This window comes from Genypterus blacodes, unplaced genomic scaffold (genome assembly GCF_046128005.1).
Source record: "Genypterus blacodes isolate CSIRO-AG114 ecotype Tasmania unplaced genomic scaffold, CSIRO-AGI_Gbla_v1 ptg000028l_1, whole genome shotgun sequence".
Classification (NCBI taxonomy): domain Eukaryota; kingdom Metazoa; phylum Chordata; class Actinopteri; order Ophidiiformes; family Ophidiidae; genus Genypterus; species Genypterus blacodes.
The window spans coordinates 3,035,328-3,051,234 of NW_027466841.1; the positions used below are offsets into that span (position 1 = coordinate 3,035,328).

A 15,907-nucleotide genomic window follows, 5' to 3' on the forward strand; every position below is an offset into this window, starting at 1 on the left:
AATAACCAAGGATGCATATTGTAGACATTTTAATCTCTTTTGGATTCCTCAGTACAACATAAATTCCACCTACACCAAGAGTTTCCATTATGATACTTTCATCATAATACTTTCTATGAATTACAATCAAATCATGATATGGAACCACTCAAGCATGAGGGTCACTTTGTTAAAGAGTTGAGAGCCTCAGTAGGCCGTCCCTCCCTGTTTGTTTTCCTCCAGCCTTTTCCCACAGCAAGCGACTCTTATGCTGTCAATCACGGCCATGTAGAGGAGTGGATGGATGCACATGTTCAGAGTTGCCAGTCCTTTGCAGACTTGGTACGTGTCATAGACCCAACAGGAGAAGGTGTGCTTTGTTTTCAGGTACAAATGATAGTTCTGGAAGAAATGATAAGGAAGAAAGGAAATGGCGTAAAGCACCAGCACTGATGTAACCATCAGGGCCACCTGACGCTTCTCCAGCCGGGTGATATTGGCGTTTTTCAACACTACCCAAATCACAACACAGTATGAGGCCAAAGTAACAACAAATGGAACAAGACATCCGAACACAGCCAGAAATAGTTTGTATGTGAAGAAAGAGCCTTCGTCACCATGGCTGTCGCAATGGGACACACAGAGAGTCTTGTTCAAATTGTGCTTAGAAGGGCAAATGGAGGCATATTTCAGCATAGGGCAGGAGATGAGCCCCACCACCATCCAGATGACCACGCTGGCGGCCTTGGCGTGGGCAGGCCGCACGTGGCTTCGAGTGAAGAATGGACACGCCAGAGCCACGCAGCGGTTCACACTTATCCCCATGATGAAGAAGATGCTCACGTATAGGTTGCAAGTGAAGAGGAACCTTTCCATCTTGCACAGAGTGTCGCTGAACGTCCAGTGTTTCCCCTGTGTGTAGTAGACAATCAGCAGAGGCAGAGTCAGCACGTACAGCAGGTCACTGATCGCCAGGTTACATGACAGGACGACGCCAGTGTGCCAGTTCCTTCTCTCTTTGGCCACCAGTAGCCACAGGGCAAACAGGTTTCCAGCCAACGCCACACAGAACTCCACCCCGAACATGGAGGGCAGCAGCGCCATCTGAAACTTCTCACACTCATCATTTGAGGCGTGGCTCATCTTAGATGCTGATTCCGACTGATGGGTCACTGGTTATCAGGCTGTTTTCACTCTGTGTGCCTGTAAATGATAGCAAATTGTTAATTTACACAGTATTTTCATCTTTGATCCACCTCCTTTCCCTGTTGAAGTTCTGCTGAGTTCAAATCAGTGCAAAGACAATTTATGTTTGTATGTAATTCATTTAATTCATTTTTTTTAAAATTCAAAATGACATTAGTAAGCTGAATGCAGATGTCCTCTCTTGATCTTTAACACTCTTGTGCACATTCACTACAGTTTATTTACTAAGTCTGAATAAAAACCTTTAAATCCACTTCCCTTTATCCTCTGCTGCATTTTCGCAATATAAGGAAGCAAAACTGTGCAGACACAATGCAACTTCACCGCAATGGCCAAAAAGCACTGTCTGCATTTAAGCTGACCCTTTATTTAGTCATATTACTCATACAGACGTCCTTGATGAGAAACACTGCAGAAACTACATAGTTTAAGATCATATTCAGTTTGCGTCTGAGGTGAGAATGTTTTCTGAATTTTACCAGTTATCATCAGTTATTATCATCTTATCTTACAATGAGGCTGTGATGCTTTTACATACCTACTGTATGTTAATATGAAAAAAATATTTCAAAAAAGCATTGCTATGGTAACGCAACAGCTCAAATCAAATAGAAAAATACTTTTATTTGCTTATCAGAGCTTTTGGGGAAGCTAAATGAGATGTCACAAATAACCAGTGTGCGCCTCAGTGCCTCTGTTCTATCATCTTTCAGTAAATTTAAATTAGGAAAACATTTCAGATACACGAGTCTACTTGATACGCATCTGAAGAGTCAAAAGTTCAACCAAACAAACACGTACCAGTGATGCTGCCTCTCTCTCGCTGTCCTTGGTTTCTTCAGTCCTTTCATACATTTATTGAGGTGTGGTCATCTTTTCTCTCCGCAGGCTGAGCGGCCACGAGGGGAAGTGATGAACGAGATAAGAAAAGGTCTCCACATACTTCAGGACGAGGTATGTGGACGAGGACGTGAAAGGAAATGCGAGCGGCTCTCTGAGGCGAGGGGAGACGCCCACATTTCCTTTCACGTCCTCCTTCTACAACAGCACCTCAGCTCAGATTAGTGCAACACACACACACACTCTCATACAGGCTCTGAGCAAATGTAAAAATTACTCAGATCAACAAACCAAATTAGTTGATGCGTCTAATCAACCTGGAGCCTCCTTTTACAGTTATAAAAGTTATATTAAGTAAATCTGATAGACCTTTTTACACACTGAATCCTTTGAGTGTGTGTAGCAGGTGCAGGACAGATGTGGAGAAAAATCATCATAACAAACCAATTACTTCTTTTCAAACAATTTATTGGACAAAGTACAATGGACTTATTCATTCATACAGTATGAAAATTAAGCATGTTTGATGTTTCTTTCTGCTGATTTTCAGCAATAAATATTACAAACTCGTTGGAGACTAATGAAGGTTCGCTCCCCCCTGGCGGCCACACACTGCAGCACAGTCACGCTCTTCATCCCTTCCCCTTCTTCCTCTGTTTGAAGCCCTGCTGCTTCCCACCTGATCCTTTCTTCCCAAAGGCAGGTTTTCCTTTATGACCTTTAGGTTTAAAGTTCTTGTCCATGTTTTTGTTTCCAAATTTCCTTTTCCCACCAAATCTCTCATCGTCTCCAGATTTCTTGCCTCCGAATGTCTTTCCTGCAGGCCACTTTTTCTTTCCAAACTGTTTCTCTCCGTCGCCGGATTTCTTCCAGCCTTTTCTTGGTCCGTCTCGTCCCGTTTGGTCTCTCCGTTGTCCTCCAGGAGAGTTTCTCCTTGGAGATTTTTCACTTTGCTTTCCTGCTGGTTTTCCATGCAGCGGCCTTCTCTTCTTCATGGGCCCGTCAGGCCTTTCGGGGCGACGTCTCTTCTTGGCAGCGGGGAACATGTCTGCACAAAACAGGCTTCTTTAGTAAAAGGAAAAAGTCTAATGATATGCAAGAGTTTAAAGTGCGTCAGCCGCGTTCACCTTCATCTGGCTCCTCCCCCACAGCCTGCCTGTAGTACTCGGCCTCATCATCAGACTCTACAGCGGCCGGACGCTCGTCCTGCTTCCCAGGATCCTCCACCTCGCTGTCGTCTTCATCCTCCTCCCGTTTCCTCTTGATGCCTTCCAGGCTTTTTTTCCTGTTTGGAGGGGAAAGAGTTCAGTTCAACACGTCGCAGACAAATGCATCAATTCAAAGTGTGTGTGAAATTAGCAGTTAATCACTTGTTCTGCTCTCGCTTCTCTTTCTTCTGAGCCACGTTCTGCTCCTGCTTTTTCCGGCGCTCGCCTTTCCCTTTCAGCTGCGCCTCCTTTCGCTTCAGGATCTCCTTGATTTCTTCCTCTGTCTTAGAAACTGCAATCAGAGAGGAGAGCAAATCCCATTAACAGCAGCTGTGCATGTGTGTGGGGAACATGACTTTACCTGTCTCTGGATGTATCAGTAAGCGTTTACTTTTGGGGATAAATCACAGGTTTCATACTGAGCTTGTCATCATGTACATCTGAACAGAAGCTAGATTGGAGGATTGACCGTCATACTCACTCATGGAATGATACAGGACGTTTCCCTCTCCGATGCCTTCTTGTATCTTCGTCAGCTGCAGCGTCATGCGAGGGCCAATCTGATACGAGCACAAAGCTACAGTTAGACCAGCAGCCGTGACACGAGCACACACACACTCCTCCTCCTCCTCGTCGTCTCTGGGAAAATCACCTCAGTCAAGCGGACGGCGCTCTGCTGGGACGCCATGTTGCCGCGGCCCGAGTAGACCTGCGGCAGCTCGGTGATGTTGTGTTCTCCGTCTTGCTCGGCTTCGCTCTCCGACAGATTCGCCCCCCTGAGAGACAGAAACAGGCCTAAGTAACTCTGCTGCAGACATGTCACATCACCAAGCTCCTTTTTCCTCGGGTCAACGTCTTACTTCATCAGCAGCTCACTGATGTCCTCAAACTTGCTCATGTTGGGGAACTTCTCCTGCATGAGCTTCTTGACCCCTCGGCTCATGCCCACAGGGACGACCTTCAGGCTGCTGCGGGGGCGAGAACATCACATTCGTGAGCGCCAAACTGGGTACAGAACACACACGCCTGGAGGCTCTGCTGAGGCTCATCAGTGCGTTTACTTTGAAAATGCATCACTGAACAGTCACATTCACACGTCGTCATCCTCTGAGCGTTACTACTCACTGCTTATTTCGAAGTTTGTGACAATTAATCCACACTTACTAGTGTCGAAACTCGATCTCCTGAGTCTCTGGGTTGTAATTCAGCAGCACACACCTCTTGATATTGTTGAGGCTCACCTGACAAAACAAACAAACGTTTCTTATGAGCAGACGAGCCTGAAACTCAGTGAATGCGGAGATGATTGGAGGACTGATGGGTCAGAAAGCGTTTACTTTGATTAATCTTCACAGTAACCTCAGAAGACTATACTCTCATCATGCCAACAAGCCCCTCCCCCCCTTAAGACAGGACCCCGCTATTGCTTTGACACACACCTTGTGCACATTTATGGAGGGAAACATGTTCTGGAACATGGTGGCCATGAGTTTGACCTGCATGCCGTCAGATCCAAAGTTATTGAGGATGAGCAGCGGATGATGAGTGAACTGCTGCTCGTGCATCCGGTGCTTCTTCAGAGACGAGACCACGTCTTTGATGAGGGAGTACTGGAAGACAACAAGAGTCTGTGAACACGTGAGGGGGAAAACGGGAAAGAAGCACAAAGCCTCCGGATCCTTGGGCTCATCAGTGCGTTTACTTTGAAAAGCATCATTCAGTCAGTCACATGTTGAAATGTCATCATCATCTGAGCTTGGCCACCTGCTGAGTTCATGTGTGAGTCTGGATTTACCTTCAGCACTCTGAAGGTCAGCGTGGGACCTTTGGGGAGTCGAGCCAAACGCTAAAACAACAACAACAACAACGTGGGTTTAGATCTGAGTAGATTCTGGGGGTTTACGAGATAAGCAGTTGGAGTGATCTTTCACCATGTTAACGGTGGCCGGCGTCTTGCTGAAGATGACAAAGTGCGTCACGCCCAGTGGTCCTGCTATCGCCACAAAGTCTTTCAGCACATTCTTCTTCCTCATCTGGAAGGAAAACAAAGGAAACCGCGTTTTAAAAAAATGTTTAAGGAGGCAAAGATTTCTGTACAGTTAATATGACAGTATGACACCATTAGTTTATCAGGTGTGTTAATCCAGAACAACAACATATCAGATCTTGATCTTTGCATTGTGTCTGTAGCTGTTTGATGTGAACACATGGTAAACCACACACACCTTGAGGGACTCGGCCGTGTACGGCTCCATCACCCTCCGCACGTCCAGGACGAGCTGCGCCACGTTCTTGCCGATCTGCCCGCGGTTGAACACGAAGGAGTGCGGCACGGCACCGTACGTCTCCTCGGCCACATGGTTGGCCTGAGCTCGGGACTTCTTCTGATTCTTGGTCTAAAGCACAACACAAAACACAACATCATCACCATGTTAAGATGGACGTCAAACTGAGAGCTTAGTTAAGAAAATGTATGTTAAATTTGGCTGGAAAATTTAAACAGTTTAATCGTGTATGCCAACAGGTTAGAGGCAAACCGAAAATTACATAAACCTGTTTTTCATTCAGTGTCAGGTAATAAATAACGGCAAAAGCTAAATAAACAGAGTGTTTATAACTTATTTACGTCATAATTGCTGGTTTTTCGCTCATGCTAGCTGTTAGCACATGCCCTCGCGCTTACCTTCGATCTTCCCATTATTAGAGGAGATGTAAGATGGCAGACTGGGTGAAGCTACAAGTCGCCGTTTCTTTGCTTCATGTATGATTCTAGATTAAATTGCGCTCGTTGTTCATACTAATCGTGACCCCGTAACTCGGACACATCACGCAGACTGGCAGACTCGCTTCCACATGGTGCAGTACGGTGGTCCCGGTGTGTCACAGTCAAACAGGTCCGTGTTCCATCTGGATGTGTGTGTTCAATGGTTCCTACAACACTCCTTCCGCTCTTTTAGCTGAACACTCACGCAGTTGTGGCGCGTTTCTTTTATTTATGTATAAATAGATAAAAAGGTGTTTGACAAGTGCTACATAAATGAATTTGCCATGCCTAACAGATACGATAGAATATGTAGTAAAAACTTCAAAACATGGCAATAATGTAATAAGTTTGAACCCTCAAAGGAGAGCAGAAATGAAGGAGCCTTTTTTTCCCTACAACATGGATGATCTCAGCCGATGTCAAGTTTGCAATTTCAGTGTTGCTATGGACAAATATACTCTTCCACATCCATATCTGAGCCAACAATGTTGTCCAAGTGGTGAATGTGGTGAATGAAGCAACATGTCTACATGAGGCAGGCAGACACTGAACAGATGTGGGGGTATAGCTGAGAGACAAAACCTAACATAGCTGCATTCCCCCCCCCCCCTCCCCCCCAAAACTGTGTGTGTGTGTGTGTGTGTGTGTGTGTGTGTGTGTGTGTGTGTGTGTGTGTGTGAGAGAGAGAGAGAGTGAGAGAGAGAGAGGGAATCTCTGCTGTTAGCCTGATATATGCTTTTTAATTTCCCTATGTTGACATTACAAATTAGGGTGTGGTGAATGAGCCAACACAGTGTAAATGGCTGGAAACTTTTATGTGTTTAGAATTGTACATTAGCGAGATTTAAAGGCCTCAGCTTTCATTTAGGCAATGAGGTGAAAGTGTTTTCCACTCAATTACCACCATCATGTCACACCACCCAAAAAAACATTAAGTTGAGTTCAGAACATTGCGGTCTGGCACCACAGCAGGTCGATGGCAGAGGGAGGAGACTCGGAGGATTCCTGCGCCGAGACCCCAGCAAGACAACAAGCACTAGGAGGAGGCGTCATTAGTTTGGTTTGTAATTAGGTGTCTCCTCCTAGAGAGCCTGCGGCAGAGATGAGGAAGAAGCCATAGAGCTGAGCACAAACCTGGGTGTCACCGCTGCTCCGTCTGTGCTTTGATTCTGACTTTACAACCCAGATCTCATTGAGTTCATCGGAGCATGTTTGTGGAACATAGTGGAGGACCTCATATTTCTGTAACTCTTCATGGTTTTTGAACATGTGATTCCAAAATGCTTTAGTCTTATAGCTTTACATCTTTGCATCCTGGGATCTACGCCTACCCACTGGAAAACTTGCCAGCTGCTACGGTAAGATTAACACCCTGAAGTTCTGTGTTTCTTTGTGAAAATCATGCTGGAGAAAAGGGAGCGAGATGCCAGTATTGACTCCTTTGGATGAATGTGTTTATGGTGTTGACAGTGGTGGATTTGATGGTTTTGGTGGAGGATTGTGTTGACCGTTGGCTGCATGTGTGTTGACTCTGGCTGCTTTGTGTTGACTGTTGTCCCTTTGGTGTTGACCTGCTAATACATTCCAGCCAATGGGAAAGAGTCAGATTATGTGCTTTACCCTTCCAGGGGAACATCTGGTGCACATTCAACACCAAGAAGATTGTAAATTTACATATTCAACTATAATAAATTGACAGATTCAGTGAATGATTTGTTGAGATGGAAGTTTATTAGTCGTCGTGTTATTTCTGAGGTAATCCTGGTTATGTTCTCTCCTCCATTACCAGGGCTGTCCATAGACTTTAAAAGATACATGGAGAAGACACTGACAGTAGGTCTGACTCTTTTCCTAACACTGTGTGTGGGCATACCAGAAGTTGGAGGCCGGAAGGAAGGGCCTGATGGCGAGAACTCTCAGAGACGCTCTTCACGTTCCTCAGAGACAAAAGCTGGCCGTTGCTCCTACACCTTCATTGTCCCACAGCAGAAACTGTCAGGGGCGCTGTGTTTGAGCACACAGTCCGCTACTGGCAATCACTCGGAGGTGGCGGCACTGCGGGCAGACCTCAGTCGGCAGCAGGAACAGATGGAGAAGCTCAGCGGGCAGCTGGAGCAGGAGGGGGCACTTGCCATGGAGGTAAGAGCCCTTCGTAAAGAGAGCAGCAGCATGAATGCTCGTATCGCTCAGCTCTATGCCCAACTGCTGCATGAAGTCATTCACAAAAAGGACCAGGCACTCGAGCAGCGAAGGGTGGAGAACCTCCTGCTGAATGCTACAACACAGGTGAGAACCTAACCAGCTACTGATGCGGTTGATTCTCTGAAAGAACCTTAAGCATCTTGTCCTAATCGTTAATCATATTCCATCCATATGTCTGCTGTGGCTGGTGGAACATCTCAGGCACTGCAGGTGTCCAATAATTACAGGGAGCTGGAGAAGAAATATGGAGCCCTCACCTCCATGATGAGCTCCCAGAACTTGTTTATTGCCCGTCTGGAGAAGCAGTGCCAGTGCCGGGACTCAACCCCGTCATTACTGGTACGGAACAAGCGGCGGTCTGTGCTCTGCAAATTTATCCCGTGTTTACATACAGAAACTGATGATATGTTGTGTGTGTATGTCGGTCTTGACAGGTGACCACTGAGCCACCGAGAAGCCAGTCTAATGTGCAGCCTAATTACAGCTCGCAGGCCAACCAAATGACCAACGACGTTCAAAGGGACCAGAGTGCGCATTCACCCCAGCAGGGAGCCACTTCAGCCCCCAGCACCCCCACCAGCACGCCCACAGATCCTCCTTTCATTAGTTTTCCTGTCACAAAGTCTCCAGGTACATCACTTTATGCATCGGTCGATCCAAACGTAAATGAAATGAAACATTGCCGGGATCGTGTCTCTTTCGCACTCTGACCTACATCAGTGCGATGCTGGAATATACGTATATCAGTTTTCTGTCAGAGGCGTGACTGCAGAGATGAGCAGCAGAAGCCGGAGGAGTCAGTGACCCTCTGGCTGGAGCTTTATCGCTCTGGGAATGCCTAAACAATGTCAAACAACTGCTAGCAGCTCTAATGCCGAGCAGAGGGGTTGACATGATGAAGCACGTATGTAAACGTGAACCTCAGCATTTTGCTTTAACTTTAAAATGACACTGTGATCGTTGCACAACTGGAGGGAGAGGAAATGACAAAGTGGAGGATTCTGAAAAGTCCATGAAGCAAGTCAGCAGAAGCCGAGTGACTGTGTCGTCTGTGTGTGTGTGTGTGTGTGTGTGTGTGTGTGTGTGTGACTCATCTCTTCTCAACAGGTCAGATGACAGATGTGTTGCCACATCTCGTCAGTGTGAGTGAGACTTCTTGCAGGTTTTGAAGTTGGACCATGTTGGCTTATCAGACTTGACTCTACGGCATTAGCAGAGACTTTCTGTGTGTGTATACGTCTCCTCTGTGCAGCGTTTTATCACTGAACATGTGTCAGGAAAGAATTCAGAGGCTTTAAACAGATAAGCTGGAGCTGTTGTGTGAGCTTATTGACATTAAAATAAACATTAAAATTCCACAGTTTCAAGACGGTTACATGTACTTTTCACCCCAGTGTCCGTTTGGCTGACTTGTGTTTGTAACTCAGGGCCTTGGCGAGACTGTCAGCATGTGCTGGAATCGGGTGAGACCACCAGTGGGATCTATTTACTCCGCCCGCAGAGCGCCAACCGCCTCCTGCAGGCGTGGTGTGAGCAGGGTCACGCTCAGGGGGGCTGGACCGTCATCCAGAGGAGACAGGACGGGTCAGTTAACTTCTTCAGGACCTGGGAACAGTACAAGGTGACAAAAACACTGGAGCTGGACAACATAACCAGTAAAAGGAACTGTCATTCTTGTTCCAGTTCATACTTCCTTTCATTTGTATGTTGTATTGCAGCAAGGGTTTGGGAACCTGGATGGAGAGTACTGGCTCGGTCTGGAACATCTGTACTGGCTAACCAAGCAGGCCAACTATAAGCTGCGGGTGAGTCTGGAGGACTGGCAGGGTCGGCAGGTTTTCGCTGAGTACGACAGCTTCCACCTGGAACCAGAGAGTGACTGGTACCGTCTGCGCTTAGGCCAGTACCAAGGGAACGCCGGCGACTCGCTCTCGTGGCACAACAACAAGGCCTTCACCACTCTGGACCGGGACAAAGACGGCTACTCGGGTTCGCTCTCCCTCTGCCTGTTTGCCAGCGTCGTGTGGACAATCCGGCGTGTTCTATGTGAGTGTTAACACAGATGGTTTCTCTTGTGTCACCAGGTAACTGCGCACATTTCCAGAAAGGAGGCTGGTGGTACCATATGTGTGCCCATTCCAATCTGAATGGCGTTTGGTATCGAGGCGGACACTACCGGAGCCGATACCAGGACGGAGTCTACTGGGCGGAATTCCACGGAGGGTCCTACTCCCTCAAAAAGGTCACCATGATGATCAAGCCCTTGTAGCTGGACTGGACTGTGGACGTGAAGGACGAGTCTCACATGCACAGGACCTTAACTATGTTTCAGTCTTGTTCCTGTACAGTTCGGAGATGATTCTGTAGTGTTTAGAGGCCATTTGATGCTTATTGGATGATGGGTAACCATTGAATTCATTGTGTTTATTGATAGTTGGTTACCATGTTTATCACCTGCGTTTGCATTTCTGGACAAAACTGAATGCTTTTAAATGTGCTGTGTACTTTTAAATAAAGTTTTTACATCTTCTTCATCTTCAGAGAAGGAGTGAATGATTGCACAACGTGGGGGAGGAGTCTTCATCTTAGTTCATCCGCCCCAATCTCGCTACGTATATGAACTGCCAACCGTGGTTTTGCTGTCATATTTCCGTTTGAAGGCAATTTCCTGTTCTTAGACGGGTGTGGATTCCCCCTAAATCCGCGCCGCGTGTTCTCTCGCTCTCTCACACACACCAGCCAGCACACACTCCTGTAACATGTGTCAGGGCCCATCACACCCACAGGCCGGAGCAGACAAATCCCGTGGACCACCCTGATACTCACATCACTCCCTCCTTCAGCTCTGCGCTCCCTTTCGCTGGTTGCTACCTGGTTTGTGTTGAGGTCCTCCCTGCTGCCTCACAGGATGTTGGGCCTCTTCTTGCTCTCCATTCTGCTGTGCGGTGAGTGATTAAACTGGAAGAACTCCACTTTTTGGCCTTTTTGTTTGTTTGTGTGTTAGTTCATTGAGTTTGTGAGTTGAAACAATGCGCAACCACGTGACTGATTACAACATTGCTGGTGATTGAGCAATTTTTCCTGTGATACCTACGTACAAATATCAATAATACTGATGAAAGTGGACTAACTGTTTAACGTTTTCCGTCACTGGAAGATTGTTTTATTTACCAAAGATTCTGACCCATAAAGGAATGTATCATCTGTACACGTGGAAGATTTTACATTTTTACATTTAAAACACTTTCACTTTTTGTTCTACATCCAGAATTCTAATACAATTATGAAAAAAATTTAAACAGGATAATAAACAATGTTGTGTTTTAACATGAAGTCCGTGTTATTGCCATTTGGACGGGTTTGTGTAAGACCTTCTGCGGTTTGAAAACAACTTCCTCCTAGCTGCAAACACATCTACCCGCACTTTTACAGCGAGGGTGTGGTGGGTGGAGGTGTTAAAATAATCATGAGCCCGTCATTATGTTTTCACGTGGCAACGTTCCATAACTACTGAATTTAGTTCAAAGACTGTGATCATAACAACATTACTATACAGGTTAATAATGTTTAAATGATGATCTGGGTTATTAATTGAAATTCCAGAAATGAATACATGTTTATTTGGTTGTTATTAGACCCGTATATGATGTTGTGACAGTTGCTGTGTGTAGTAAAGTATTCAGATGCAGAAGCTTATTAATGAAGTCTTATTGGAAAAGAAATATGTTTAGAATCTGAGCCAGCAGGTTCTAGCAGGTTTGTAGTTTGAGTCCAATAAACCCATCAGTGTTTGTCTATTAACAGATGCAGAGAGCCAATGCTTCAATGAGACAGATCATCTCACTCTGGAACCTCCTGGGCTCATAGGAGAATACGGACGCACATATTCTGTCTTCTGCAATAGCACATTCTTAAATCCTGTTTCGATGTACTGGAGTGATGGAGGCGGACCGGCTGACTTGAGTACAAACGTGACATCCATCTCCAAGAATGTGTCGCTGTCAGAGTGGAATGTGCAGCTCCACTGTAAGATGAGGTTGAATGACTCTAACTGCAGTACAATGCAAGTCCCCATCACAGTTTACCGTAAGTGTGACATCACAAATGGTTTGAAACGTGAACAAGAGTAAATGCAACGATTTGACCCCATTTCTTTCAACAGAGAATCCAGAAAATGTCTTATTAGACTTTCCAACTTCCTTGGAGGAAGGGACACAGTATGAGCTGCGGTGTGACATCATCAATGTCACTCCCCTTCAAAACCTCAAAGTGCAATGGTACAAAGACGATCAGCCCATCATGGACGTGTCTTTCAAGAACACAAGCAAAACCCCCCAGAACGCCTCTGCTCCTCTATCAATGAAAATCAGCAGAGAAGATGATGGAGCTCAGATGAGATGTGAGGCTAAACTGGACTTTGGACCACTGGGGCCGAAAACACCTGCATTTTCATCAAGTACCCTCAATATCTCCGTGAGCAGTAAGTACACTACTACTGGGTTGACGTAAGAAAAGCCCAACACCTCCCATCCTCACCTGGAGAATCAACAGTTTGCTTTTGCTTCCACAGATGCTTCTCGGATCTTGCTTGGAAATGCTCCCACAGAAATGCCTACAGCAGCACCTACTGTGTCTGAAGCAGGTTGTCCACTTACACTGACGGCCGATAAGATAGTGGTGAGATATGGAGATCCAGCTTCAGTTACCTGCAGCACCCCCCTCACAGATCATGTGGGAATGGGCTGGGAGGCTGCGCTCGGAAGCATAGGGATGGTGAAACAGATGGAAGTCACATGGAAAGTAAAGAGACTGGAGCAGTGGAATATCGCACCTAAATGTTTCATCACCCTAAATGCTGAAGACGATGAGGAAGAACAGCAGTGTTTCAAAGTACTACATATCACTCTTTACAGTAAGTCAAAGTCTACAGTGCTTTATGACCTACACAACTAAGCTTACACTGTATATGTGTGGAATGATTATGTGCAAATGTGCATGTGCATTATTTTTGTCTATAGACATTTATACATTTCTACTTTCTGTTTTACTTTTTATATTGTCTTTCATCCTTTTTCAGATTTTTTTGCAGGCCCCCTTGCAAATAATGATTCATGTCAAGGGATTTATTCTTATAAGCCCGACCAACATAATTCTACGCTATGACGACTATTGTGTGTTTGTGAAGGGCAAAAATCATGATCAAAGAAAAAAAGAATAAGAAATAATAAAAAATAGAAGGTATTAGTGTTGATAACTATATAGCTGAGAATATCAGAGTCAATGCCTGATTTATTTTTAGTAAATTAGTAAAATTTAGTAAATTAAAATTTAATTAAATTTTACAAATATTCTCCATGTTTGCTAAACTTATATTTTTCCACATTGTGTTTTGCTTGATAACAGAGACTCCAGACATGGTGTCTGTGTCTCTGGGGGGTCACACTGGCCCACTAGTGGAGGGACATGAATACCAACTGATGTGCAGCATCTACAACGTGGCTCCTGTCATGAACATCACAATAAACTGGCACAAAGACGGCGTCATCATAGAGAAGGCCGTTTTAAATGACACTATGGGAAATGTGTCTTCTTCATTGAGAATCACTCCTGGTAGACAGGACCACGGAGCAAAGTTCAAATGTGAGGTTCAGCTGGACTTAGGACCAGACGGACCCCAGCCCCTACCCACTGAGACCTCAGAACCTTACGTCACCGAGGTGGACTGTGAGTATTTAGATTTCCTCTATTAATGAACTTGGTCTCCACTGATACAATATGTTATACAGCGATTCTGTCAACAATTTCCTCATGAATGTTTTCCCTCAATCGCACACAGATGCCCCCAGGTTTTCTTGCAATGATCACTATGAAACTAATGAGACCAGTGAGCGACAGCCTCCATGTAAACCAGAGGGGAGGCCTGATCCTGTTGTCACCTGGTTTAAAGACGGAAAGGAGGTGGATCTGACAAAGCCATGGGCACGTCATGATAGTGGGCAATACCATCTCCTAGCAGCCAACAAATATGGAACATCCAACCATTCGCTATTCATTGATGTTTTGTGTAAGTTTCAGAGGCTACGATGTCAAATAATGGGCATTTTATTTGACATGATAACATCTTTGCAGCTCTGAAGTTGTCCTCTTTCCTCAACAGACGCCCCTGAAATGTGGGCAAGTTTTTGAGGCTACGATGCCAAATAATGGGCATTGTGTCAATTCATTCTGTTGTATATTTATCTATTTATTATACTAGATTACCAAAGACAAGTCATTATTCTGTTAATGAACTTCTTCTCCATCGGTATAATATGTTACACAGTGTGTTTCTGTTGTTAATTTCTACCTAAATGTTTTCCCTCAACGCATACAGGTGCCCCCTTGTTTTCCTGCGATGATCACTATGAAACTGAGGAGAACAATGTGCAACGGCCTCGATGTAAACCAGAGGGGAGGCCTGATCCTGTTGTCACCTGGTTTAAAGACGGAAAGGAGGTGGATCTGACAAAGCCATGGGCACGTCATGATAGTGGGCAATACCATCTCAGAGCAGTCAACAAATATGGAACATCCAACCATTCGCTACTCATTGATGTTTTGTGTAGGTTTCAGAGGCTACGATGCCAAATAAAGGGCATTTTATTTGACATGATAACATCCTTGCAGCTCTGAAGTTGTCCTCTTTCCTCAACAGACGCCCCTGAACTGAATAAGGCAGATTACACAGTGGAAGTGGGCCGGGGTGAGGACGTGACTCTGGTGTGCAGTGCTGAGGGGAATCCTGCGCCTGTGATTGAATGGAGCGTCAATGGCGCGCATAACCTCAATCTAACCACCAGGGAGCGCCAAAGTAACATCACAGTCACAGGAGCCACGTCAACCAACGCTGGAGTTTACAAATGTTTTGCCACGAATAAAGTTGGGAGAGTGACAAGTTCTGCCTCACTGATTGTAAAAGGTATGACTAATTGATTATTGATTATGCTTTTGACAGACAGCGATGTGGTGATTGTGACGGAATGTTACGTAAATAGGTGGCAGATATTGAATTCAAAATGACGTCATTGAGCAGTAAAAGAAAACGTTTCCGTCTAACTTGTTTGGTTTTGTTGTCTTATTTGCCTCACAGATCGATCTCCCAGATTGTCCACCACCCTGATCTTTGTGATCGTGTCCATCGTGTTGCTCATCTTCGCCTTGTGCCTCCTGATATGCTGCTGCTCCACTCTCAGAAATAAACGTGGACAATACAACCTTCTGCCCAGACCCCAGAGTGGCCGGGAAATGTTCCCCATGACCGCACAGCTTGCAAACGGAAACGCGTGACATTGGTTAGGATGAATTGATGATCAGTTTTAGATTGAATCAGTTTTTTTGCTTACTTTCGTGATGTTATATTCTTTTTTCTTTTTCTTTTTTACAAACATGTTATAGTGACGGACTGAAACTGGAAGTCGTAGCACTAGTACAACATTTTTTCAAAGAATAATTTTATATATTTGTACATATCTAAACTTAAAACGACGATCAGCGTTCTATTTTAATCACCACTAATCAATAATTTGCGCTCTATTCTGAATACAATGTAACTTTCCAATGCTATGTTGAATAAATAAATACATTTTATAGGAAAGTCTCTTCTTTTAATCAGATATTAGTTCTTAATTCAGATCGATCATTTCACTGAACGTCACCAATCAATGGATCC

At 45.1% G+C, this 15,907-nt stretch overlaps 4 protein-coding genes across 5 annotated transcripts; 2 read left to right on the forward strand and 2 right to left on the reverse strand.

Annotated features, from left to right (window-relative positions):
* Window positions 1-14: 14 nt before the first annotated feature.
* Window positions 15-2,161, reverse strand: p2ry11 (purinergic receptor P2Y11). The gene is made up of 2 exons (XM_076144053.1): window positions 1,987-2,161; window positions 15-1,182 (listed from the first exon to the last, which is right to left on the reverse strand). The coding sequence occupies exon 2, from the start codon at window positions 1,120-1,122 to the stop codon at window positions 187-189; it is 936 nt and encodes a 311-aa protein (XP_076000168.1). The 5' UTR covers window positions 1,123-1,182; window positions 1,987-2,161; the 3' UTR covers window positions 15-186.
* A 315-nt stretch (window positions 2,162-2,476) lies between these two features.
* Window positions 2,477-6,133, reverse strand: ppan (peter pan homolog). The gene is made up of 12 exons (XM_076144051.1): window positions 5,917-6,133; window positions 5,459-5,629; window positions 5,165-5,266; window positions 5,029-5,079; window positions 4,673-4,843; window positions 4,398-4,474; window positions 4,094-4,201; window positions 3,886-4,009; window positions 3,715-3,793; window positions 3,396-3,525; window positions 3,153-3,310; window positions 2,477-3,073 (listed from the first exon to the last, which is right to left on the reverse strand). Exons 1-12 carry the CDS (start codon window positions 5,929-5,931, stop codon window positions 2,658-2,660), a joined length of 1,602 nt encoding a protein of 533 aa, XP_076000166.1. The 5' UTR covers window positions 5,932-6,133; the 3' UTR covers window positions 2,477-2,657.
* A 471-nt stretch (window positions 6,134-6,604) lies between these two features.
* On the forward strand, window positions 6,605-10,729 carry angptl6 (angiopoietin-like 6). Its single transcript, XM_076144052.1, has 7 exons — window positions 6,605-7,355; window positions 7,787-8,283; window positions 8,401-8,538; window positions 8,634-8,829; window positions 9,627-9,820; window positions 9,918-10,188; window positions 10,284-10,729. Exons 2-7 carry the CDS (start codon window positions 7,813-7,815, stop codon window positions 10,466-10,468), a joined length of 1,455 nt encoding a protein of 484 aa, XP_076000167.1. The 5' UTR covers window positions 6,605-7,355; window positions 7,787-7,812; the 3' UTR covers window positions 10,469-10,729.
* Window positions 10,730-10,835: 106 nt separating this feature from the next.
* LOC142993370 (intercellular adhesion molecule 5) lies at window positions 10,836-15,833 on the forward strand. Of its 2 annotated transcripts, XM_076144048.1 has the most exons (9): window positions 10,837-11,144; window positions 12,004-12,285; window positions 12,362-12,679; window positions 12,770-13,111; window positions 13,603-13,923; window positions 14,036-14,263; window positions 14,573-14,800; window positions 14,894-15,157; window positions 15,329-15,833. In XM_076144048.1, the coding sequence occupies exons 1-9, from the start codon at window positions 11,108-11,110 to the stop codon at window positions 15,523-15,525; spliced, it is 2,217 nt and encodes a 738-aa protein (XP_076000163.1). In that variant the 5' UTR covers window positions 10,837-11,107; the 3' UTR covers window positions 15,526-15,833. The 2 variants fall into 2 exon arrangements, with proteins under 2 accessions (XP_076000164.1, XP_076000163.1); XM_076144049.1 differs by lacking the exon at window positions 14,573-14,800 and having other exon boundaries at window positions 10,836-11,144.
* The last annotated feature ends 74 nt before the right edge of the window (window positions 15,834-15,907 follow it).

Coding starts and splice junctions, on each gene's coding strand:
- ppan (XM_076144051.1), bottom strand. Junction 4,202..4,397: donor GAGATCGAGTTTCGACACTA/GTAAGTGTGGAT, acceptor TCGCCCCCGCAG/CAGCCTGAAGGTCGTCCCTG. Junction 3,074..3,152: donor GGGGGAGGAGCCAGATGAAG/GTGAACGCGGCT, acceptor TGTTTTGTGCAG/ACATGTTCCCCGCTGCCAAG.
- LOC142993370 (XM_076144048.1), top strand. CDS start 11,108: ATGTTGGGCCTCTTCTTGCTCTCCATTCTGCTGTGCG. Junction 12,680..12,769: donor CCTCAATATCTCCGTGAGCA/GTAAGTACACTA, acceptor TTGCTTCCACAG/ATGCTTCTCGGATCTTGCTT. Junction 14,264..14,572: donor GCTATTCATTGATGTTTTGT/GTAAGTTTCAGA, acceptor CAACGCATACAG/GTGCCCCCTTGTTTTCCTGC.
- p2ry11 (XM_076144053.1), bottom strand. CDS start 1,122: ATGAGCCACGCCTCAAATGATGAGTGTGAGAAGTTTCAGATGGCGCTG.
- angptl6 (XM_076144052.1), top strand. CDS start 7,813: ATGGAGAAGACACTGACAGTAGGTCTGACTCTTTTCCTAACACTGTGT. Junction 8,539..8,633: donor ACTCAACCCCGTCATTACTG/GTACGGAACAAG, acceptor CGGTCTTGACAG/GTGACCACTGAGCCACCGAG. Junction 8,830..9,626: donor TCCTGTCACAAAGTCTCCAG/GTACATCACTTT, acceptor TTTGTAACTCAG/GGCCTTGGCGAGACTGTCAG.